The sequence below is a fragment of the Salmo salar genome, chromosome ssa02 (genome assembly GCF_905237065.1).
Source record: "Salmo salar chromosome ssa02, Ssal_v3.1, whole genome shotgun sequence".
NCBI lineage: Eukaryota > Metazoa > Chordata > Actinopteri > Salmoniformes > Salmonidae > Salmo > Salmo salar.
The window spans coordinates 33395021-33418840 of record NC_059443.1 but is presented as its reverse complement, the minus strand read 5'-3'; the positions used below and the strand labels follow the sequence as shown (position 1 = coordinate 33418840).

The window sequence follows — 23820 nt, the reverse complement described above, 5'->3', positions numbered from 1 at the left end:
ATTAACAATATAACATGCGTTATACCATGTTAATAAAATGCTTATAACCCTATGTTATATAACTGTCCATAAAGGGTAAATGAAGCCATCCTGTAACATTATTTCCTTCGCTCAACAAAACATCGCCCTGTAGCCCAGTGACAGTCAAATACTCTAATAATGTGAAGGTGACATTATCAAAAGGTACCTTTTGATAATGTCACCTTCACATTATTAGAGTATTTGACTGTCACTGGGCTACAGGGCAATGTTTTGTTGAGCGAAGGAAATAATGTTACAGGATGGCTTCATTTACCCTTTATGGACAGTTATATAACATAGGGTTATAAGCATTTTATTAACATGGTATAACGCATGTTATAATATTGTTAATTTATAGCCTGCTATCCATAAAGGTTGATCAATTAAACCGGGAAATATTAAAAATACATTAGGAGACATATGGGCTCTATTTTACCCATCACAGGAAATAAGGGTGCTTTGTCAAATATTTTGACAAGTTTGAAGAAAGACTTTAAAAATCACTCCCAAAAAGTTGTGGGCTGGGCTTAGCCAAGTCTTGTCTTTCTCTGGGGTGGGTCACGTGCGTTGGTGACTGTTTGTCAGAGTCAACGGCGGTGTATGATTGGCTTACAGATTTAATGCAGGGCCCTCCCATAGGCTGTTGAAAACTACGTTTCTCGGATCAGCTGTTAGTGCGCCTCAACAATAACAAAGGGAACAGTTGGGACCTTGGAAGGCTCGGACAAAGTAACGAACTGTGTTGCTCCGAATACAAAGGTCCATGTACTTAAATTCTTCTGCGAAGAAAACTTTTTTCATATTTTCAAAAATATACTATCTACCTCAAAGCCTTAAGGATTTAATCACTAAATATCCGTCCTTTGCTGTTCACATCTTTTCTTGCCGCAGGTGAGTTTTTTCGGGGGTCTCTTTGTTGTCTGTTGTTCAAAGAACACACAGTAATCTTTTGCAATTCAATTGTAGGCCATTGTTGACATTATTTTCACAAGAACGGTTTAGCACAAACACAGCCTATTTCCACTGTTTTTATGCACCAACAATGTTTTGTGTAGCAAAAATAAGATTCTCGGCCCATTTTTGCCAAATAAGAGGCAGACCGCAGTCTACTGAAAATGTATTATCATGGCAAGGTCTATATGTCTCCCCATCTATTGAAAGAGGTGCTATTTATATGCACAAAACAGAATTGTACTTTGCTGGCAGATTAACATAACAGAACTGCGACCCGCCCAAGAGGTGTAGGGTTACTCTCTACACCCTCTCCTTGTCTGCTAGTCAACAAACCATCCTGCAATCAGACAGCCTACCACGATTTTAAGTTGTTATTGAACCTAAAAGGTGCCGGGTTTTTTGTTACTTTTGATGTAATAACTCTACATTTATTTATATTTTCAGTGATTTTATTACAGAACCAATATCAGGCATTTTGATCTGGGTAGAACACTCATGGAGAATATCCATATGACGTAATCGTTACGGTACTAACGTTCTCTGTTCCAAGGTGTCGACGACAGGCCTCCAACCAACCATCCAAACACATACAAGAAAGTGAGCTCTCACACAACCTACCGTTTCATTTCGTTACTAATAATATACTGCCATTTTAATGGGCCCAATATCACGACGCATCTTCACCCCCCTCCTTGTTTTCTATCTGAATAGAGCCAGCGTTCTCGGAAGGAAACAATGCATGCAAGCGATGTTTTGTTGAGGACGAACAGGTGCAGGAGATTATAACCAAGTTGCTTATTGGACATACTGTAGATAAAGTCCCGTAGAAAAGCCCTCAGTCCCTTGACCTCATAACACAGCTGCTCATTTTCATTGTCGTTGAATCTTACAAATAAGAGGATATTGAATCAAAGAATGAAGTGTTTGCATTCGCTTGCAACCTACAAATCTTCTGAAGAAGATGTGATGTTAAGTAATATATGACAAACTGTAATTTGGGCATAACGTGTGTGTTTGCCTGTAGCCTGCCTGGCAGACCAGGTTTCAGTTTCCAAGTTTCAGTTTTCTGTCAGGTCTACCAAACAGCGATCTTGTCCTTTTTGAACATTATCATAATGAAGCTACTGTAGTTCTCTCAGCTTTTCAGATCTTACAAACCCACAGATCTCGAATTATTGGCTGCACTGCTCTGTATTTGTTTTCCATAAATGTGTGCATGCATACAACTCATTGTTTACAATTGCACTGACAAATGTGGCTTCACAGCAGGAATTTAAATTTGTCTGGCAGAATAATGGTTGTTATGTATCACTAATCCTGCTTCAGGTCAGGGGTCTACGACCTGAAGTCAGTGTAAATGCTGCGCTGTATCCCTGGTGTATCCCTGCGGGGGTAGTAGTTCACTTTATCAGCAGAGGAAAATGCTGTCTTGGCTTTTTACACTCTAGTCAGTGGGACTGTAGGTCTAATTGCAAAGAAAGGTCAGGCCAATACCACCAATACTGGGCTGTATGGTCACAGAGAGTTGATCCCTAGGTGAAGATACAGCATAATCAGCACTATAGTGTGTGTTCTATAAAGGACCACCCTATCAGTGAACAAGCTGCTAGGTTACAGACCTATTTGGCCAGTATGTCTATGTCAGTTGGCAGCTAGTTGATGATGGGTCTATTTCCATAATTGGCTTCATGAGGGATGTCTGGTAGATAGGAAAATGATACCCACACCTGTAAACATTTACGACCACAGATAGTGCATCTTTTAAGTTTGTGACAGTTGTGAATGATCTGGCTACCCTTTTATATGTTTAATTATCGAGTATTAGACATATAGAAAATCTGGTTTTGGCAGAGAGCATTAACATTGGACTGTCCTCTAAAACTAGTAAGCCAGAAATAGAGTTAGATGTCCTTCCAGTTCAGTCTGACCCATGTTTTCCTCCTGCCAATTGCCCAAAAGCCAAAGGATATTTGTATGCGTCTCCCCCCTCCTTTTTCACACAGGTCTTTATAAGCTCATGTATATGGTCTCAAATGTGTCACTCAAGATCACAACAAATTATTCACTCTCTTTCTCCCCCTCCCCTTTTGTCTCTCAGGTCCTTTGTAATTTTGCACACGTCGAGGTGAGCTATGACCAGACTTTACACGGCTCCCCTCAGATGATAGACATCCGTACCTTATTGAAGCACTTTAGCACCTGCAGCTGATGACCAAAGTGCCTGTTCCCCACCCTCGCCCCGGTCCTCGCACCGCTCAGCCCCCCCTTGGTCCCGCCGTACCCCCCCAAGGAGTCCCAGTATGTTCCAGAGGCTCACCAGTGTCCTGTTCGGGGACGATGTGGAGGAGGTGAGACGAGTAGGCCCTGGAGAACAGGACTTTAGCCAGAAGGACGAGGATGAAGAGTGGATCCTGGTGGACTATCTGGGTGAGTTTCAGAACATACACAGACACACACAGAGGAAACATACATAAACAGTCAAATATACAAACAAAAATGCAAATACACACTCAACACAACAACCCCTCGCACACCATAACCTCCTGGTATTCATGTACAAAACGGTTCAGATGGGTTCAACAGTGAGCATCATTTCCATACAGTCACATTGTGGGAACTTCACTACCTTTTAAAAGTCAACACTGATTATTTGCCGCTGCAGCGTTTGTTTTTCCATGTGAGCATATTATCAGATATATCATAAGCGTCTAAGAACTGACCTTATCAGTTAACCTCTATGGGCTAGGTGGGACGCAAGCGTCCCACCCGTGGTGCACTCAATCAACAGCAGGTGCATTTCAAGAGCGGCAAATTTGAATCCAAATAAATGTCAAAATTCAAATTTTTCAAACATACAACTATTTTACACCCTTTGAAAGATAAACATCTCCTTAATCTAACCACGTTTTACGATTTCAAAAAGGTTTTACGGCGAAAGCATACATTTAGAGTATGTTAGGACAGTACATTTACAAGAGTTGTGTGTAATGTTTTGTCAATTCAAAGACAGGGTCACCAAAACCATAAAACCAGCTAAAATGATGCACTAACCTTTTACAATCTCCATCAGATGACACTCCTAGGACATTATGTTAGACAATGCATGCATTTTTAGTTCTATCAAGTTCATATTTATATCCAAAAACAGCGTTTTACTATGGCATTGATGTTGAGGAAATCGTTTCCCTCCAATAACCGGCAGTCAAGTCAGCACCACAAATTAAATAATTAAAATTAGAAAACATTGGTAAAATATTATATTGTCATTTAAAGAATTATAGATTTACATCTCTTGAACGCAATCAACTTGCCAGATTTAAAAATAACCTTACTGGGAAATCACACTTTGCAATAATCTGAGCACTGCGCCCAGAAAAATACGCGTTGCGATACAGACTAGCCGTCATGTTGGGGAGATCTAAAATCGAAAATACTATGTAAATAATCCATTACCTTTGATTCTCTTCATCAGATGTCACTTCCAGGTATCACAGGTCCATAACGAATGTAGTTTTGTTCAAAAAAGCTCATCATTTATGTCCAAAAATCTCCGTCTTGTTAGCACATGATCTAAGCCCGCCGGACTTCACTTCATGAACGAGGGGAAAAAATATATTTACGTTCGTTCAAGCATGTCAAACGTTGTATAGCATAAATCATTAGGGCCTTTTTTAACCAGAACATGAATAATATTCAAGGTGGACGAATGCATTCTCTTTTATAACGTATTGGAACGAGGGTACCCAACATGAACTCGCGCCAGGTGTCTAATGGGCCATCATCGTTCCATGGCTCTTGTTCGGTCAGATCTCCCTCCAGAAGACTCAAAACACTTTGTTAAGGCTGGTGACATCTAGTGGAAGCAATAGGAAGTGCCAAAATATTCCTCAGCCCCTGTGTTTTTCAATGGCATAGGTTTAAAGGTAATACAACACATCAGGTATCCACTTCCTGTCAGAAAATGTCTCAGGGTTTTGCCTGCCAAATGAGTTCTGTTATACTCACAGACACCATTCAAACAGTTTTAGAAACTTTAGGGTGTTTTCTATCCATATATAATAAGTATATGCATATTCTAGTTACTGGGTAGGATTAGTAACCAGATTAAATCGGGTACATTTTTTTATCCAGCCGTGCAAATATTGCCCCCTAGCCCTAACAGGTTAAACTGCTTGGCTATGCAATCCTTAGGTGCCTTATAGTCTCCATAAACCACCGTTTCATGCCGACGCAACCTAAGTTCACCTGCATTCACAAATTCAGACACAAGGATGCAACTCAAAGCCCTGGCATGGTTCTCAGTATCCATACGCACAAAAATCCATACACGTGTGCCCATACACACATGGTTCTACACATATACAGTATATAAATGCTGCTCAGTAACACACACACACTTGTTCTTTGGGGGGAGGGAGTGCATCCAGCCGGTCTGTCCCTGATACATCACATCTCATATTCCACAAGTGTGTGAGAGACTGAATCCTGCTGGCCCACTTCTGTGCGGGGGAGGGGAGGGTGGTAGAAGGGATATGGGGCAGTATATGGGCAATATGTCTGTAAACGGGTCAAACAAAAGAATGGGGGGATAAGGGGAGGAAGATAAAAATAGGCCCGGTAGAGTTACCCTTCTGGGCTCTGAGGAGTGAGACGTGTCGGCAGACGGCCCAGCAGAATTGCCCCCAGTCGGGAACACTGTCTATGACACAAACCACCTGGGATTAATGCATTCATAGCGTTGTCTATCATGTCCAGTATTCGTTATAGGACTTGTATTACATATGTAGCTCATTGCTTCTTACGACAACCGTTGTAAATGCATTAAGGCTGAGAATGTGTTCGTAATCCATTTTACACATTCATTACAGGTGTTCCATGTAAATGCTTAAATGCCTACAAAAGCATTCATAATGCTTTACAAACAGGTGGTTGATATATTACCCTACAGTCCAGCACTCTGTAGCCTTACCCAAACTGTTATATGATCATAGAACAGTATCATATAATAATGATTCATCTGATCACTTTATAGTGAATCTCTAATATCAGATGATACATGGCATCATAAACCCTTTATTTCGTGTCTGTTTTATAGAACTGTTAGAGTGAATGCAGTAAGCAGAGGTCAGATGTTTTGATTCTGAAAGCGTTGAATAATTCTTTCCTGCACAGACTGCAGTACCATGACCTATTTTACAGTAGGGATTGATTCCACATGCTTAAAGTGGGTACTATTTAGTTTGTACCCGCTGTATTCCTGGAACACTTCAACAGCTCAAGTTGCACTAGTCTCCTACTTCTTCTAAACTGCCAATCTATTATATCAGTAGTGTAGACTGCTTTCCTTCCCCCCTTCCTATGTGCGCACACAAGCACAAGGTGGATGGTGGGGGTGAGAGGATTACAGGTTCTAATTGGCCTTACAGAGACAGTGATGAGGGATGTAAGCCGTTTTAGGGTTCTGCTGCGTTGCTTAGCGGCTAAGCGTGCGGATCACCCTGAAGGTGTGTGTGTCGGCATTGGATGAGATTGACTATTTTTACTTTTTTGAGTAAACAAGGTGGCTGCACTGCCGCTGACATGCGGCAGAGAATGATGAGGATGGAAACTGAAGTGTCCTTGGGAGTGGGTGTATTTCTATCACACACAGACATCGTAACACATCCACACACTCAGAAATGAACACACTCTGAGGAACACAGCACATCAATACACACTACATCTGAAAAGGAAACCATGTGTTCCCATGTGTGATCAGACACACATGGGAACACATCCAATACACACACACACACACACACACACACAGTTATACACAAAGAACACAGTTATAAACAAACACACAGAGGAAAACATCTACACACACATGTACATGCACACACTCAGCTGTTTGTCAGAGATTCTGTCCAAAAAAAGACAGTCAGCTTTAAACTTTAGCCAGGAATTAAGTTTTGGCCAGACGTCCATGCAGGCTATTTTTAGTATAATGGGAACCCAAACAGCAATCTGCTGGCTTTGATTCCCATCTGGTATCAAGTTGCTTTTTCCATCATACTTCCCATATGGCAGTGTATTATTCTGACTTATTAGTGCACTATTGACAGTAACACCACCAAGTCTCAAAGCAAGACATGCTATATAGCCCAGGGATGCAGTGAATACAACTTCTCGCTCCAGCCAAACCACCTCATTTAACTTGATTAGATTCATTCTATTGAAACTTAGTTTATCTCCTAACCTTTTAAGCAGCATCACGAGTTGAGATGGTTAGCTAGTGGAAAAACATGTTTTGGCGCATTCTAGAGTTGGGAACGACTGGAAAGCATTTGGCAGCAGTTTGTTAGAGGGAGTTGCTGAAGCTGCTTGATCCTGTGAGCACACTCACACTATAGTATTTTGGGTCAGGCATGTTATTCTGACCGATAGAACACTGCTCTGTGTCTGTAGGGCTTTGACACCTATGCGTCAGGGGAAAATATGGTTTTTGTTTTGATCGCTAAAGCCATTCTCTCTGTGCCACATTGCCCCCTAAAGTCATGTCAGGGTATTGCATATGAGTTGTCATCCCACCCGGATTGAGCTCAAGACCATCATATTGCCTTTTTACATTTTGCTACAGGGAGTTTATTTTTAATTTTTTTATCATTAGTTATAAAACTCAATGGTTGTAAAACACATTTTCACACATACCCTACATGCTTTAGTTGCAAACAGAAACTTTCCATTTGTTATTTAAATGTTAATTGTGCTCATGTATCCTAACCAATCCCTGCCTTTCTCCTCAGCCGAGGCCTGCTCCAGCCCCTGTGGTGACGGCCTGTCTGAGGTGGACCTGACTTCGGAGGAGGAGGGGGACCTTGTGGTAGTCCCTTCTCCCATCGCCAGCTCCCCCATCCGCTATGCCTCCTGCACCTCCCTGGACTCCACCGCCGACACCGAGGATGGGGGTCCCGAGGAGGAGGAAGAGGGGGGTTTCCAGCGCCTGGAGGCCTGTTCTCTAGAGGAGAGCTGGTTCGTTACTCCCCCACCCTGCTTCGGCGGGGGGAGGAGGGGCAAGCCTATGGTACTGGAGACCAGCCCCCTGGAGAACCTGCTGATAGAACACCCCAGCATGTCTGTGTACACCACCCACTGTCCCCCACGACTCTCCCTCAACCTCCCCCTCTCCCTCAACCTCAATCTCTGCCTCCCCCCTGTTGACACACCTGCCGCTGTGGGCATGGAACCAGGACGACGTTCGCTTGACACCCCCTGCCACAGGTAGGACTTGTTGCTACAAAAATACTGGCAGTAGTGTTACAGCACCTAAATTTAGTGAATTTATGCTTAACCTCTACGGGATCGGTATCCCTATACCAGGACGGTTGAGGTAACGTGCGCTAATGTGATTAGCATGACGTTGTAAGTAACAAGAACATTTCCCATGTCTTATATGGGCAGAAAACGTACATTCTTTTTAATCTAACTGCACTGTCCAATTTACAGTAGCTATTACAGTGAAAAAATACCATGCTATTGTTTGAGGAGAGTGCACAACAACAAACTTTTATGACGGCAACTGGTTTGATACATTCACCTCTGAAGGTAAATAATGTACTTACATTCAGTAATCTTGCTCTGATTTGTCATCCTGAGGGTCCCAGAGATAAAATGTAGCATAGTTTTGTTTGATAAAATCAATTTTTATCTTCAAATGTAGGAACTGGGTTCTACAGTTTGAACCCCTGCTGTCTCTGGCTCCACACCCACCCCGCCCGACTATCTAGATGTTTAAAAGTTAGTGTGTAAGCTAATGATCCATCATGAATGTGTAAACAAATGTTGTATTACCATGGCCAGGTCGCAATTGTAAATGAGAACTTGTTCTCAACTTGCCTACCTGCTTAAATAAAGGTAAAATAAAAAATAAATAAATAAAAATATAATTTTGTATGTTCTCTATAGTTATGTACTTGAAAATGTATTAATTGACAAATTCGGCACATTTGGGCAGACTTCAATCGGAAACTTTGCACACACATTGCTGTCATCTAGTGGCCAAAATCTAAACTGAAATATTTTTGATGGCCTTTCTCTTGCATTTCAAAGATGGAGAAGAGAGAAATAAAAGTTTTGTTTGTATTATCTTTTACCAGAGGTAATGCATTATATTTCTTAGATGTTAGATCTAATATGTTATATAATATTATATTTTGGGGGTGGCGGGTAGCTTAGTGGTTAGAGCGTTGGGCCTGTAACCGAAAGGTTGCTGGATCGAATCCCCGAGCTGACAAGGTCAAAATCTGTTATCCTGCCCCTGAACAAGGCACTGTTCCCCCGGTAGGCTGTCATTGTCAGTAAGAATTTGTTCTTATCTGACTTGCCTATTTAAATCAAGGTTACATTTAAAATTGACATTTAAATTTTTTTTTATCCTACATTAATTTCACATTTCCACAAACGTCAAAGTGTTTCCTTTAAAATGATATCAAGAAAATGCATATCCTTGCTTCAGGTCCTGACAGGTAGTTAGATTAGGGTATGTCATTTTAGGTGAACATTGAAAAAAATAACATGGATTAACCAATCCAGCCCCCTTCCTGTCTCCCCCTATAGGCCAGAGACGGTAGTGCAGTGCAGAGCCGGCCTTCATGCTGGCTGCTATGCGGCTGCCGTCCCAGTCCTCTTAGACCAGGCACAGCAGCATGGACGACTGGCCCAAAGGGTACGTGGCGCCGCCCAGCACCAGCTCCTCTCCCGCAACGCCCTGCGCCGCCTCAACCTGCTGCGTACTGGAGGGGCCAAGCAGGCCAAGACCACCACCACCTATCTACACCAGCCTGGCCAGAGGCACCTCAACTACTGAGGTCTTGGCCCTATCCCTTACCCTCCATCCATCAATTCATCCATCCATCTCAACCTGCATCCACGCAAAGAGTACATCCTGCAACATGCTCCTGCAACATGCTCTCCATCTCCCCACTTCCTCCCTCCATCCACCGATCCTCCACTCTGGAATGAAGAGGCGTGATGAGGACTCCTTTAGAATCAATGCCATAGGTCACTTTACTCCGCTGCAGGTCCCCACCACCACATGGTAACTGGGAGAGACTGGTTCAATCAGATATTACACCTGTGGCGACACTCTCCGCTTTCACCCACTCTGCAATGGTTGTGTGGTGTCATAGTGTGGCTGTATGCTGCCATAGAATGGTTGTGTGATGTCATTGATTGATATCATAGAGTTGATTGTATGCTGTCGTAGTGACATTGTAAGTGATGTCATTGAGTTGTTGTATGCTGTCATAGAGTGGTTGTGTGCTATCAGAAGAGGGTTTGTGGCTTAATAGAATGACTGTGATGTCTTTAGAGTAGGAGTAGGCATTTAGAAAAGGAGCATGTCTTTCACTTGTAATTAGGACAGTTTAACAAGGTTGTTTCTCCTGCCCCTCCAATGAAATTGCTTCCTCTATCACTTCATGGCAAACTAATGTAATTTGTCATTCTGATGGCCACAACTTACTTTTCAAAATCATCACCTCCCCTCTCTTGACTATGCCTTGAACTTAGTAATTCAGTACTTTCACAATATTGTTTGAGAAAATGATGGTCTAATACTGGGTTAAATATCACTAAACGCCTTGTTATAATAGTAGAATTTAAGATAAAAATAAATAAATGTAAAATGTATTTAAAAAAAATTCCATAATATTTTTTAAAATAAAAAAACGTATATTACATATCAGTATGAAGTTAGTATGAGCGTTTATCTACATAGGTATGTTTGTAAGCAGCGGTTTGACTATGTTAGTGTGTGATTTGTTGCATGGTTGTATAGCGCTAGTCTCCAGATGTTGAGAAAACAGAAAAAAAATGTGTTTTTGTATCTTCTCTTTCATTGTTTGTTCTAAATCTGCAGCCACTTCTCAGGGTCATAGCCAATCACCTTTACACTTTACTAAAATGCAGATTACTTGACGGATGTTAATTGTCTTTGTACATACTGGAGACCTTCCAAATTTGTCATAGTGTGCTTTGCCTTGTGGTAATGTTTGTGATAAATGATTGACCTTTTAAAAGAATCGTGTGCGTCTCGAGAAAATTGAATTTGAACATTTGCTTGTCCAAGGACTGTGAAAATGAACTCTTACACTCTCAATCGACTGTTATAACCCACCAAGATGGAGTGAAACTATTAGTGTTTTTCATTTTTGTATATATATATTTTTTCTGTGTACTTTCCATTGTTTTGAGTTAGATTTTTGCCCTGTTCTTTATTTGCTTAGTTACATAATATTACTAAGTTATGTTAAAATGTCAACCAAAAAAGTAGCAGCAAACTCTAACCTTGCAATAGTTTATATTACTATTGTTTTTGCTTTTACAATATATTCTTCTTTACTTTAACAATGTTTGCAAATTGGAGACTTTGTGTTCTGAAATGGTCAAGTTTGTGACAACATGAATCTGTGCACTCTAGTGGTAAGAAAGCACAGAGACAACTCAAACACCCAAATAGCCTATTTTAGTTTCACAGAACCTCTAAAAATCAAGTATCCAGGCAACCTCAATAATTTACATGACCTAATATTATGATGACCTGATATTATGACCTAATATCATCTGTTTCTTTGTACTTATTGGGGGAAATACACAGTACATACATACTCAGATGTATTTAGCATGGTAGCATCAAGAAGCACTAAGGTGGTTTTATTTGGTTTTGTCTATATAGTTGTAAACTGATTATATTGAAGTGATTTAAGCCTAGCCATTGTATTTGTCTTTTTTATTTTCAAATTTCTCAGATTGCAAAACTTTGCAAATCATTTGACGTGTCAATTTTTGTACCGCGTTGTGACACGGGCAACAGGATGGAGGAGATGGCTAAGTCCTCATTTTTGATGTGTGAAGCTGGAAGGAGCCATTTTCTTTTGTCCTCGGCTGTCTGTCTGAGCTCTTGATGATAATAACAGGGATTTGTATTTTGTTTTATGCCTTGAATTTGTTGTGGATCACGTGCCTTCCAGGTTAAACAGTATAATGACAATGCATTAATGAAGAACTTGAACTCTTGTCCAAAGGGACAACACATACAAAAGCAAATCAGCTATGCACACAGGAGGTAGCTTCTCTTTGTGAACCACCCAGCCCATGTACAGCTTTTATACACAAATGTAGCAAACCTGTTTTCTCCTGTGTGAAGAAAATTTGGCGGCATTTTTTTTTACTACGTGTTAGACTTCTGCTTTGATTTAGTTTACTGGAATAATACAGCACTTTGCCAAAAAAGTGTAGGAATTTGAGCATTAACTGTTATTTATCTACTTAACTGATTGCATTATTTGTATTTTGGACGTATGAGAGATCAATTCACTGTTTTTATGGTCAGCAAAATTTGCAAATGAGAATGTGGTAGTCTGTTCTAAAACTGTAATACATGATCTGTTGTCATGATGTAAGCCACAGTCTACAATAAATGTTTTCATACACATACTCTTCTGTTTCTGTCCATTTGATCCATTTAACCTTTATTCTACCAGGTTTATTCAACTAAGATGACATCTCTTTTGCAAGAAAGACCCACAGCCAGGCTGGACTTAATTTCCAAACCAAGCCCTTTATGGCACTGAGCTGAGACAGCTATGATGTTACTTTCAGTATGACATTCTCATGAGTTCTGATTTTAAAGAGTACATAACTGCTTTGCACAGCAATATTACAGCCTAATAAAACGTTTAAAAGATGGACTTCATCAAACAATTGAGAACGAGTTATCACAGATGTTTGACCAATCACAACAGAGCAAAGTAGTTGCCAGGAAGATCTTCAATAACTATTACAAACAAACAATTGATTCAACACTTCAGAAAATAAACAGTGACCCAGAAAACAATAACTCTGCTAAAATAATCCTATACTCTTGTTTTAAAGGCTATACAATTGAATAATGACATGTTTATTGTGTGTTGAAATCTGAGGGGTATGCTACAAAGTGGAATCCATCAGTTGGCCAGCTAAGCAACCAGAAATAACTTGATTTTCTGATTCATTAAAAAAGCTAAACTTTATGCTTTTGGTTGTTGAGTCAATTAGACCATGCCCATTTCAAGCTTATATTTAAAAATATATATATTTCAGAATATTTAGCCATGTAACTCCTTGATCCTTCTTTACTATATACGATATATGCAAACATGGTTTAGTAAGAAACTGTGGTATAGGTATACATGATACTACCCTCTGGGGGTAGATGTAACTATTTGGACGGGTCCAGTATAACAAATAACGCATTAGCTAGAAGAGGAGTGAAAAAAGCTTCAACCTAGCTCAATCTATGTACAATAACAATAAGCATATAATATCTGCGTTGAAACGTGGGAGAATCTTCCTGTTTCAATATGACAGTGCTCCACGCTGTCTTCATCTCGGCTTGTTTACATTTTGAAGGAAGACCACGTTGTTTCTCCTGACCTTCCTCTGATTGGCTAAGAGAGTTTAAAACCTCTCCCATAGGTGGACCTGTAATACGGAAGTGTTTTTCTTGCAGAGAAAAAATAAGAAAATAGAGCTTAAACTTTTTTTTTATATATACTTGACCACATGTAAAGGCTAACTCAAAGCCTACTGCGTCGTTTAAGGTTAACCGGAAAATAAGGAATGCGCCATTTTCCCCCTAAAATATAAATGAAACCCCTCTTGTGCAAAGTAGATCCGCCATCCATACAAAGTCGATGAGCGAACGTCCCTAATAAAGATCACAAACACGTGATCAAATGTATTAACTCTCGGGAAATAAAACAGAATGTTCGCTTTCTTATTTGCAATAAATGGAATTCAGATTTGAACATTTTGCGCGTTTAAATGAACCGGGAACACACATGCGCACTTGCCATGGAATGGTCAGATATATAAAGATTGGCGCCGGCGCGCCAGCTGATCATTATTCGTTCATTCATTTCTGAGGGTAAGGAGCTGGAGAGGAACTGTTTGCTTATTTAGCTAGCTAAATTTCCCAGGAGTTTATTCTGAAAATTAGTGATAAAGCTACTATGTCGATGAGGAACATTCAGTTTATTGGGATATTTTTTTGTTGTTAAAAAATCTGGAAAAGAAACCAAATTGCAAGAGGGACTGGTAACGTTAGCAAACTGTCTGGTTAACATTAGTTAGTTGATTTGATAAGACAATACATTTGTTTCTTCACATTGGTTGACGCTATGTTATTTGTTATCATCTTTGCTTGATATTTAACCTTAACATGCAAGCCTCCACTGCTTTTCAGGGACGTGGCATAAAGATAGGTAGCCAGTAACTTTGCTAGCCAGGAAACTACATCATGCAAATTCTACCTAGCAATGTTAAATTATTGCTGTTGCAATACATTCTTTAAGTATTAGATCCTTTATCTATTTATATCAACTTGTTTTTAATGTTGATGTATTGGAGTTAAAGTTGGCTCACTTGTGAGCTACTGTAGCTAGCCATAGTGACTGTCCAAATCCTCCCGCTTCGAGAAATTGGCGCGTAGTTGGGTTTCACAAACCATCAAAAATAATTATCATATGGTTACTTTCCTTAACAATATCAATGTAAGTTATTACCAGGGCTTCTGACATAACATTGGGACTACGGATACAGTAGATTTTATGCAATTTGTGGCAGATTTCTTTGTGGAAATGAGGACGGTACTCGCAAACTCAACCCTCTATACCCATTTGGGATACCATTTTTACCGCCCGGAAAAAAACAACCTTTTATTATCCCATCATGTTTTGAACTTGTGAAGATGCTTATTTGTACAAACTCTAAGCTATCTTTGCCATTTTAACAATATTTTCTCCGTCTCCTTTTTAGTGGAACTCTAAAGCCTTCAATTGACAGAATGGCTAACGTTAGACGCAGGTATGGGAAGCCACACTGTAATAAAGCCTCGATGTCAACAAGCATGAATGCAAGCTAACTATAAAATTGATTATTTGAACATGTTTGAAAACAATTGGTATGGTGACTGCTTACTGTCGCTAAAAGTTGTCTGTCCTTTCAGTGGTCGCATCACATTACAGGCAAGAGATGAGAACGCACCGGAACACAATGTCAAGATCACACGAAAAAGAAAATCTGAGGTTTGTTCAATTAGCTAGCTGTGTTATTTTTAACCATTAGTGTAGCGGAATTGTTTTATTGGTCTGTCGCCAAATAAGAACTACAGCTCATTGTATTGTCCGTTTACTTTTCAGCCATCGAAAAAGATGCCACCCGCAGTGACGAAACAAAGCTATGAAATACAGGTTGGTTGCTTGTTTATTCAACCAATTAACGTTACCAAGTTGTGCCAGTGATTGATGACTGTAAAACATGTGGGAGAATATAGGGGTGAACTATGGTAAAAATCGCATGGATGTAGAAGTAATTATTGATGAGACTTAACGCTACATACACACACCCAACTAGTTATCTGTGTCACTGTTAGACAGCGCGCAATAACCCCGCGTTTTGTCTGTCCCTCCCTTTCTCCTCCCCCGCCTGATCTAAATCTCATCGCATTTGTTTTGTATACACTATGGAATGCGCATCAATACCCGTTTCTGTCGCCATTAAAATAATCATTCTCGTTTCGGTGTTTAAGTTCATGTGTACTATAGCTTTGAACAGTTTGGTACTTTTCACTGTGCGTGTAGCATGCTGTGACCTATTTGTTAATGTTGGCTATATGGAATTTTCACTCGGTAAATGCATGCTTATTTATCTGCATTCGCTGATTATGTGACTATATACCGATGAAAAGATTCAATTTGGTGCCTTTTCTCTCTAGAAACGGTGGTCAGAAGAAGGGGCAAGTCCATGTGTCCTTGTAGAAACGCCACACAAGGAGCTGGTGATGACCAGAGACCTGTCTGGCTTCAAGCAGTTCCGATTCAAGAACATCTTCATCAAGACCTCACCGCTGCCCTGCCTCAGGTACTGTGTGTTGAAGGGGCTTAGCCCAAATTCCTTTTACACATTGGTGGCGATTGCTCCCATGTCTTTGTTCCTAAACTGTACCCCCCCCAACGCTACTTAGGAAAACTCAGAAAATGTCATTTTTTATGGCACAACTGTCAATGCAACTCTTACATACAAGGTCAGGGTGGAAGTAGACCTGCAACTGGAGAAACTTTAGAAGTAGGCTACTTTTCGCGGTTTCTCGTTTGTCACTATTGATGACAAACATTCAGTATCTGGTGTTGGGCATCAGTCAATGCGAGTGCACATTGGATGTCCTGTTAAGACCGGTGTGTTTCCCCTTGGCAGCTGGGCCAGCTCAGATGACGTGTGGATTAAGATGCTGAACAAGGAGCTGAAGTATGTCCATGACAAGGGCTTCCTACAGCAGCACCCCAAACTAAAGTCCAAGATGAGGGCCATTCTCCTGGACTGGCTTCTAGAGGTACATGTGTCTCTGAAATTACTTGCTGTACTCTATTCAATCTTGGGCCTATTACTTGTACCCATCTATATGCCCTTTACACCCGCTCTTGGATTTGTCATAACTGGATACGCATGAGCCAAAGGTCTGATACTCCACCTCCATTGTTATTACCTCAGGGGGTCTACATCTCCAATACTTTGACTTGTTTACTATAGTGCCCCAGGATTTGTACAGATGTGACTGTCTAACCCATCCCGGTTTTGTCCTGTTGTAGGTGAGTGAGGTGTACACTCTGCATCGAGAGACTGCTTATCTGGCTCAGGACTTCTTTGACCGCTTCATGCTGACTCAGGACGATATGGAGAAGGACCGACTGCAGCTCATAGGAATCACAGCCCTCTTCATCGCATCTAAGATAGAGGTAGGTGTAACGTCCTCCGTTTTCACGCTCTTCTGGATGGTGACCACTGCTTTAGTTTATACTGTCATAACAAATTAATAAGATGGCGTTCGCTCTTTTCTCTCTCTCTCCCTGAAGTCTAATTGTTCCCTCCTTATGCCCGTCAGGAAATCTACCCTCCAAAGCTCCATGAGTTTGCCTATGTTACTGATGGAGCCTGTGAGGAAGAAGCGATCCTGGAGATGGAACTTGTCATGTTGAAGGTAAGAAACCTCCTGTGCCCAACACTGTACTAATTCAGTTGTCACACATGACTTAATAACTCTCCTCTGTCAGGCGTTGAACTGGAACCTGTGTCCAGAGACGGTGATCACGTGGCTGAAGCTCTATGCTCAGGTGGAGTCCCTAAAGGATGGTGTCAACTTCCTGGTACCTCAGTTCTCTCAGGACACCTACATCCAGATCACACAGGTGAGTCTTCTCCTGACACTTGACTGTCATGGAAGATTTTTAGCTTCCCTACAACTGTTTTTAACGGTTGTCCTGGTCTCCATGTTATAGCTTTTAGACCTGGCCATGCTGGACATCAACTCTCTGGACTACCAGTATGGGATACTGGCTGCTGCTGCCTTCTGCCATTTTTTCTCATTTGACGTTGTCCTCAAAGTATCAGGTAAGCATTGATTTGACGTCGTGTACATGGGTTGTCCCCACTCTAGAATGCCACAGCCCTCCTGTGTTATTACATAGTTACTAATGTCTGTTTCTGTGCAGGTCTGACGTGGGATAATATTGCTCCCTGTGTCCGGTGGATGACCCCCTTCATGCGCACGGTCAGCGCCTGTCCCAGAGCAGAGCTCAAGGACTTTAAGAAAGTGACGTCTGATGACAGACACAACATCCAGACCCACGTAGACTACCTGTCCATGCTGGTGAGTGCTCACACATTTCAGGGGCTGGAATGGGTACAATATTCAAAGAAAACAACCAGAATGGCTGCTCAATGTTGGCTGTTGAGAGTATCTCTACAAGTGTTTGGGAGTAGCAAGTCGCTTTCACCCAGAAATGTATTGCAGCCATCTTGGTGATGCATGGGCAGCCATTTTGTGCTACAAAGTCATATTTTTTTAAAGTAAAAGAATAGAACTGCGCATACAAATGTTCATTGTTCTTAATGACTCATCTTGTCTGTTGCAGAGCGACGCTCACCAGAGGCAACCGGACAGCCAAGACAGACTATCGCCTGCTGCCATAGGAGGGATATTAACTCCACCAAAAAGCACAGAGAAACCAGCCAATCACTGAGCCCCAGGGTCTTCTCGTGTTGATCTTCTGACCAACCAGATGAAGGGAGAATTCCCTAGACGTCACGCCTGACCAGCCAGAGGCCGGGAAACTTAACTTCGGAACCTCATCCTCGCGTCACCAATCAAATTTGCTATTGGTCATAACTCACCTTTGTGTAGCATGTTAAGATGAGTTATTTTACTTTATATACCAAGCTGGATATCAGAGTATATGCAGTACAACCATGGGAATCAGCTCATGGTTACTATATTGACTTATTTTGTCAAATGATTGCAACAGACCCTGTTCTCGCAGTCTTAATCCCCAGAATTTGAATTTCACATGGAGATCATTTGAGGTGACTCAAGTCATCTTCCTCCATAGGAAAGCATGTCTGCTGCTCCCCCTCTGTTACTTGAAGCTGAGTATTTCAGGACATGAGATGTTTTGATAGCTAATTATTTGAGGTGAATTGGTACATAATACTCAGTTGAGTTGCTCAACTCAGTCACAACATTGTTTTATGTATCTGGTGCTGTATAGTCTAAATCTGGATACTCCTGTAAATGCTCAGCCATACAATAACACTGAAAGCAGTACTGATGTTTACTATGGTGACGTTTGAAAATTTGAGCTATTTGAAAGGGTAGTGCCGGGTTAACTGTTTGCGATACGAACATCTTAAACACTGTTTTTGACGTTCCGTGTTCTCACCACACTGAACGACTGACTCATGGTGCATTCTCATGCCACAACACATTCCTGGAAAACTTGACTTCAGTAGTTTGATGTAGACCTTTTGGACTGACTTACAACTGTACATAATTTTAACCTTGTATTTATTTGTTCATTTAAGCCTTACAATGTTTTTATTTCCCTATACATTCATAGGGCTATGAATTCAGGTCTTTAACAATGCCAAAGGCAAACTATTTTAAGTCACGGGATGCATGTTATTTATGATTTTGGTATCTGTTATTGGGGGGAACCCGGTATAATGCAGTTACATATGGAATGTTGTGTAGTTTTGCGCTAGCCTGTCCGTGGTGCCGTAGTTGAACTAGTATGGTGATGTAAAGATTTGAGAACCCAGAGGCTCCAGTTCAGGGCTCTAACCCAGTCAGTCCAGCAAACCCGTGACTGTCAACTGAAACCTTCAGTGTTGTGCAGATGTCTGCCGAGGCAGCAGTATACAAAGAACCATGTTTAAACTGTAAATAAATTAAATAATGTGTATATGTTTTGTACATAAACTGAAAGTTCTGTTTTCTAATGGAAATGTATTGAATAAATGAAATGGACATTTATGAATTTTTGCCTGCTTTTATGGTTGACATTGCAATGGCAGCATTTGCCTAGTACTTTTTCAACTATGGTTTGTTAAATTCTTGTGACTTGGTGAGGGAGTGCCATCTAGAACTGGGCTAACTTGACTGAATCAAGCCATAAGATCCATACACAATACTACCTATTACATGGAAATAAGATGCATGACTTCTCCAGTATATCTGAAATGCTGAGGGGCGAAATGGGACGAACGTCACCTTGCCTTGAACAAGAGTGAGGTGTGAGCATCCCCCCCCCCCTTCACTTCCTCTGACATAAAAAGCAATTTTTCACAGAATGGTGGGGTGTTCCAAAGATGAGGCCTGCACTTTTAACATGTGCTTCGCATTACTACTGTATCCTTATCAGGCCTCGAGTATTGTCTTGGGCCTGGCATTTCATGTTTACACATGCCATGGGAGTGTGTCTTCTGAGGGGGAGGGGAAAGCTTTACTACTCTCGATTGACAGGCGGTGTATTAAAAAAAGCCTTTACCGTGACAGATGGAGGGTGAAGTCTCAATGAAGTGCTCAACTTTCTAACAGCAGTCATTCAGGTGTTAAGTTGAAACCAGAGGGACAACACTCATCTTATGAACAAAAGGTTAGAGAAAGTGGGTCAAAGCAGCAGTAATAGACTGTCAGCAATATGTGATTGTGTTAAAGGTCCAAAGCAGCCATTATCTCAATATCAAATCATTTCTGGGTAACAACTTATTGTGATTGTTTTCAATTAAAATGGTCAAAAAGAAACTTAAATAGCTTCTTAGCAAACAGCAATTTCTCAAGCAACAATTTTGCTCGGACTGTGGGAGTGGTCTGAGTGGGAAGGGGAAAACTAGCTGTTATTGGCAGAGAGGTTTTGAACTCTTTCTTTTGGGTCTATTAACTAATCCACCGCCTCGTGATGTCACCAGGCAGGCCAAAACTCCATCCCACCAAAACAGGCTGAAATTTCAGGCAGACATTTCAAACAGCTCTTACACTAAAAGGGCATCATCATTTTCACAATTTCACAGTATTATTCTAACCTCATAGTGTGGAAATATACTGTACTGTATATTAAACACAGGAAAATTACATTTTTGACTGAACTGGGCCTTTAAGAAAATTGCCCCAGTCCTATCTCTAGTCCCCCTAATGTCCCCCACCCTGAAAGGACTGAACAGTGACAGTGGCCCCTGGTCAGTCAGCTCCGCTTGGGGGTCTGTGTGTGAGGATGCATGTCTCTACCGTGAGGCCAGTGTGTGTGTGTGTGTGTGTTTGAGGGGGTAGTCTAGGAGGCAGACAGTGGGACAGCAAGGCAGCCATGGGCCGCTCTCTCTCCCCCCTCCCCCTTCCCAAGTCTCGTTTGTGAGAGGTTATTGTGTTGGCCTGGGAACGCATAGCCCCCACCTCTATATGCCAGCGTTATCATAACCCCCCACCCATCCCTCTTAAACCAACCCTGACAAAGAGACTCTCACCCCCCACCCCCAACCCAACTGCATAACGAGTCCTTCACTTTTATGACAAGTTTCTTTCATTTTCCAACTTAACGTACACGTGCTACCATCTCCACGTACAAATAGCCCATATTATCTATGACACATCTACAGTAGAAATATTAAAAAAATTCTTGAGAGAAACTATAACAAATTGAACATAATATCATTTGACCAAATACATTATTTTTCATGTATTTCATGTAAAGATCTGAAACTGCCTCACTGTGCCTTTAGGAGCTGCACATTTCACCACAAGAGGGCAGTATGTCCCTATATTAAGAATAATCTTGGCCATATTTGTCATCCCTTTAACCACTGTTGTTGTACCTTCACTCATACAGCGCTATGTCCTAATAAAGCCTGGGTCATGGTTCAGTAACGGTGTCTATATAATAGAGATGGAGTTACAGCCATCCATACATTGGACAAAGAAAGTAACAAAACCAAATGCAATGCCTTGAAGAAAAGCTATTTTTAATAAAAGTAATATACAAAAAGAATATCTGACGTTAGCTTGCTATAAAACGTAGATATGTACATTATTTATACATAATAACATGGGGACAAGGACCTTGAGTCCTGAATACAGTAAGTAGGGATGTTGGGCTGCGAGGAGTGAAGCCTTACTGGGTTTGTGAGTTCCGGAGTCCATGTGTGTCCTGATCAAAATCACTGAACGGCTGCAACCACATGTATCCATTGTATCTATAGTTTTAGGTTAATATATGCAAACATAGCAACTGCAGTTAAGTTATATGGGGGAAAAAATGTAAGGGTGCAGTCGATAATTGGACCAAACACCAGCGTACAAAAGGCACCACCAGTAATGTGGAGACAATGTGGAGACAGTAGCCAGAAGGGATTTTATCAGTGTGTTTGTTAGTGAGGTGTTCCTGGTTCTCACTTTGTCCCCACTGTGCGTCACAGTAACTTTACAGCCATGGAAAAAACGAGATATTTGTTTATACAGCTATACATAGGAATTATCAAGAACAAAATTGTAAAGTGAAGACATTTTGGAGAGCTAGTTTTGGGGAGTTTCTGTCCAGCTACGGCAACAAACATAGATCCATTTCAATCAGATCATTTGTAAAATAATTGTCGGCAATGGAGTTTCTATGATTGTACTGTTCGACTTTTCTTTGACTACTCACAACTATTCCTCCCCAACCAACCCCTCCCTGTATTTCCTGGCTCCTTTAGCACAATACATTCATCAGACGTTGTCAGGACACTGTGGGGTCATCTTGCCCTCTTGTTTCCGAGACGATAGGCCAGGAAGTTTCAGAAATGATTGGCATCACACAACACCATCTCTGAACCAACATAGAGCTAGAAACAGAAGAAAGGAGCACCTCCTTGTAAGACACATCAACACAGTGCACCACAAGGGCTGGGTTCATTATATCTATATTGGAGTATAAAAATATTTCCTATCTGAAACCCATCACTATATTCTATAATACACATAATTGACGCCAAGTGAAGCTTTCTCACCAGGCATATCAACAATGCTTTTACCGTTCTAAGCATTTTAAGGTTTGTACTTATTTTTGGGTAAATGGATTCTGCAATCAAGACTGAGAATCATCCACTAGTGCAATTAGACCGTGATTGAAAGGGAAAGTATTTGACAATAGTCTAGAGGCTCTAGAATCTCTTGCATATGAGAACTGATAACTTACACATATCAAGGAATAAACAACACGATTGACTGCTTTCTTCGTCTAATCAATTTTCCTTAGTTATATAAGATTCCTCCTAGAGATCATATCTACCTCCTGCTCAACTGAAGAAGGTGAACTCGCCCTGTGTAGGGCAAAAATGCTGTCCATATATATTCTCACAGGATAGAATGTCGTAAAGGAACAAATCAGAGCTTCTACATTTGCCCGTTTCCTTGGCATGACTGTCTTAATCCAATAGGATGTCTGAAACAAAAACGTTATAATACAAAATAAATGGGTTCCGGTAACATATACATTTGACATATTAAGTTCAAAGTCTTTATAATGTAGAAGAACAACATTGTCCCTGTTGGTTCAACATCATTTCAGAGCTAAAATAAATACAGTTTCAACACTTCACCGTGAGAAATAAAATGGAATAAATAAATTCATCTCACTAAGACTTGTAATCCCTCTTCCACCACATAAAGCTTCAGCAAACCTGTCAACATGAAGAAAAAATAACAGGAGCCAATTTTCTGTGTGCTTTGTTTCCCTTACAACCAACCAGCATTGACACACCATACACAATCACTAGCAGGTACTAAGTCAGTCAATGTTGCAGTGTATGATGGGTTGTGGTTTATGAGTACCCTAAAAAGGGTGTGGCAGGTTGTCCTGACTGTGGCTCCTCTGACTCTGGCTGTAACTCAAAACGTCCCTGTATGTCAGCGCCAGCGCCGGTCGCTCGTACATTTCGCTTAGAGCCTCAAACTTGTCCCCCCAGTGGGATAGCCGGTCGAAGCTGAAGGCTGCTCCCTCCTCTTCCTCTGCTGTATCGTGGGAGATAGCAGAACCCAGCGAGCTGAGGCTACCGACCGGGGACCCGGCGCCCTCGATGCTCCAGACGTGATAGCTGTCCGGCGGGAACTCCTGACTGTCGTTGTCGGCCTCCCAGATGATGCGCGCCACGTAGCTCTTGAAGTCCATGGGGCAGTGGCCCACGGAGCTAGCATGAGCATCATTACTATCATTCGTATAGTTAGCATTGCTAGCGTGGTGATGATGGCGGTGGTGGTGGTGGGGGATGTGGAGGTAGGGGGTCCCTGAGCTGCAGGCTGAGCCAGCAGGGTGCACCTCCTCCTGGGAGCCCTGGGAGGACTTGATCAGGGGAGCGGTGGTGCAGGATGAGGACTGGGACAGGCTGGAACACAGGGGCCTCTTCAGCTCTGTGATGTCATAGGCATTCTGGAGGGATGAAATGGCATCAAATTAAAAACATAAGTAT

At 41.4% G+C, this 23820-nt stretch overlaps 3 protein-coding genes across 6 annotated transcripts in view; 2 read left to right on the top strand and 1 right to left on the bottom strand.

Annotated features, from left to right (window-relative positions):
• Positions 1 to 695: 695 nt before the first annotated feature.
• LOC106581355 (tumor protein p53-inducible nuclear protein 1) lies at positions 696 to 12450 on the top strand. 2 transcript variants are annotated; one of them, XM_014163371.2, is made up of 5 exons: positions 696 to 912; positions 1526 to 1572; positions 3074 to 3402; positions 7761 to 8235; positions 9571 to 12450. In XM_014163371.2, the coding sequence occupies exons 3-5, from the start codon at positions 3276 to 3278 to the stop codon at positions 9818 to 9820; spliced, it is 852 nt and encodes a 283-aa protein (XP_014018846.1). In that variant the 5' UTR covers positions 696 to 912; positions 1526 to 1572; positions 3074 to 3275; the 3' UTR covers positions 9821 to 12450. The 2 variants fall into 2 exon arrangements, with proteins under 2 accessions (XP_014018846.1, XP_014018839.1); XM_014163364.2 differs by lacking the exon at positions 1526 to 1572.
• A 1372-nt stretch (positions 12451 to 13822) lies between these two features.
• LOC100195405 (cyclin E2) lies at positions 13823 to 19360 on the top strand. 3 transcript variants are annotated; one of them, XM_014161779.2, is made up of 12 exons: positions 13823 to 13921; positions 14812 to 14859; positions 15002 to 15080; positions 15195 to 15245; positions 15770 to 15915; positions 16249 to 16384; positions 16641 to 16787; positions 16934 to 17029; positions 17103 to 17237; positions 17328 to 17439; positions 17541 to 17698; positions 17964 to 19360. In XM_014161779.2, the coding sequence occupies exons 2-12, from the start codon at positions 14840 to 14842 to the stop codon at positions 18069 to 18071; spliced, it is 1188 nt and encodes a 395-aa protein (XP_014017254.1). In that variant the 5' UTR covers positions 13823 to 13921; positions 14812 to 14839; the 3' UTR covers positions 18072 to 19360. The 3 variants fall into 3 exon arrangements, with proteins under 3 accessions (XP_014017254.1, XP_014017262.1, NP_001133906.1); XM_014161787.2 differs by lacking the exon at positions 13823 to 13921 and adding an exon at positions 13990 to 14091; NM_001140434.1 differs by lacking the exon at positions 13823 to 13921 and having other exon boundaries at positions 14820 to 14859.
• Positions 19361 to 21318: 1958 nt separating this feature from the next.
• Positions 21319 to 23820, bottom strand: part of LOC106580611 (neural-cadherin) — a 119980-nt gene continuing 117478 nt past the window's right edge. The window contains exon 34 of the mRNA XM_045702620.1: positions 21319 to 23780. Coding sequence (XP_045558576.1) covers positions 23187 to 23780 — 594 coding nt within the window. The 3' untranslated portion in view covers positions 21319 to 23186. The remainder of the gene's footprint in view (positions 23781 to 23820) is intronic.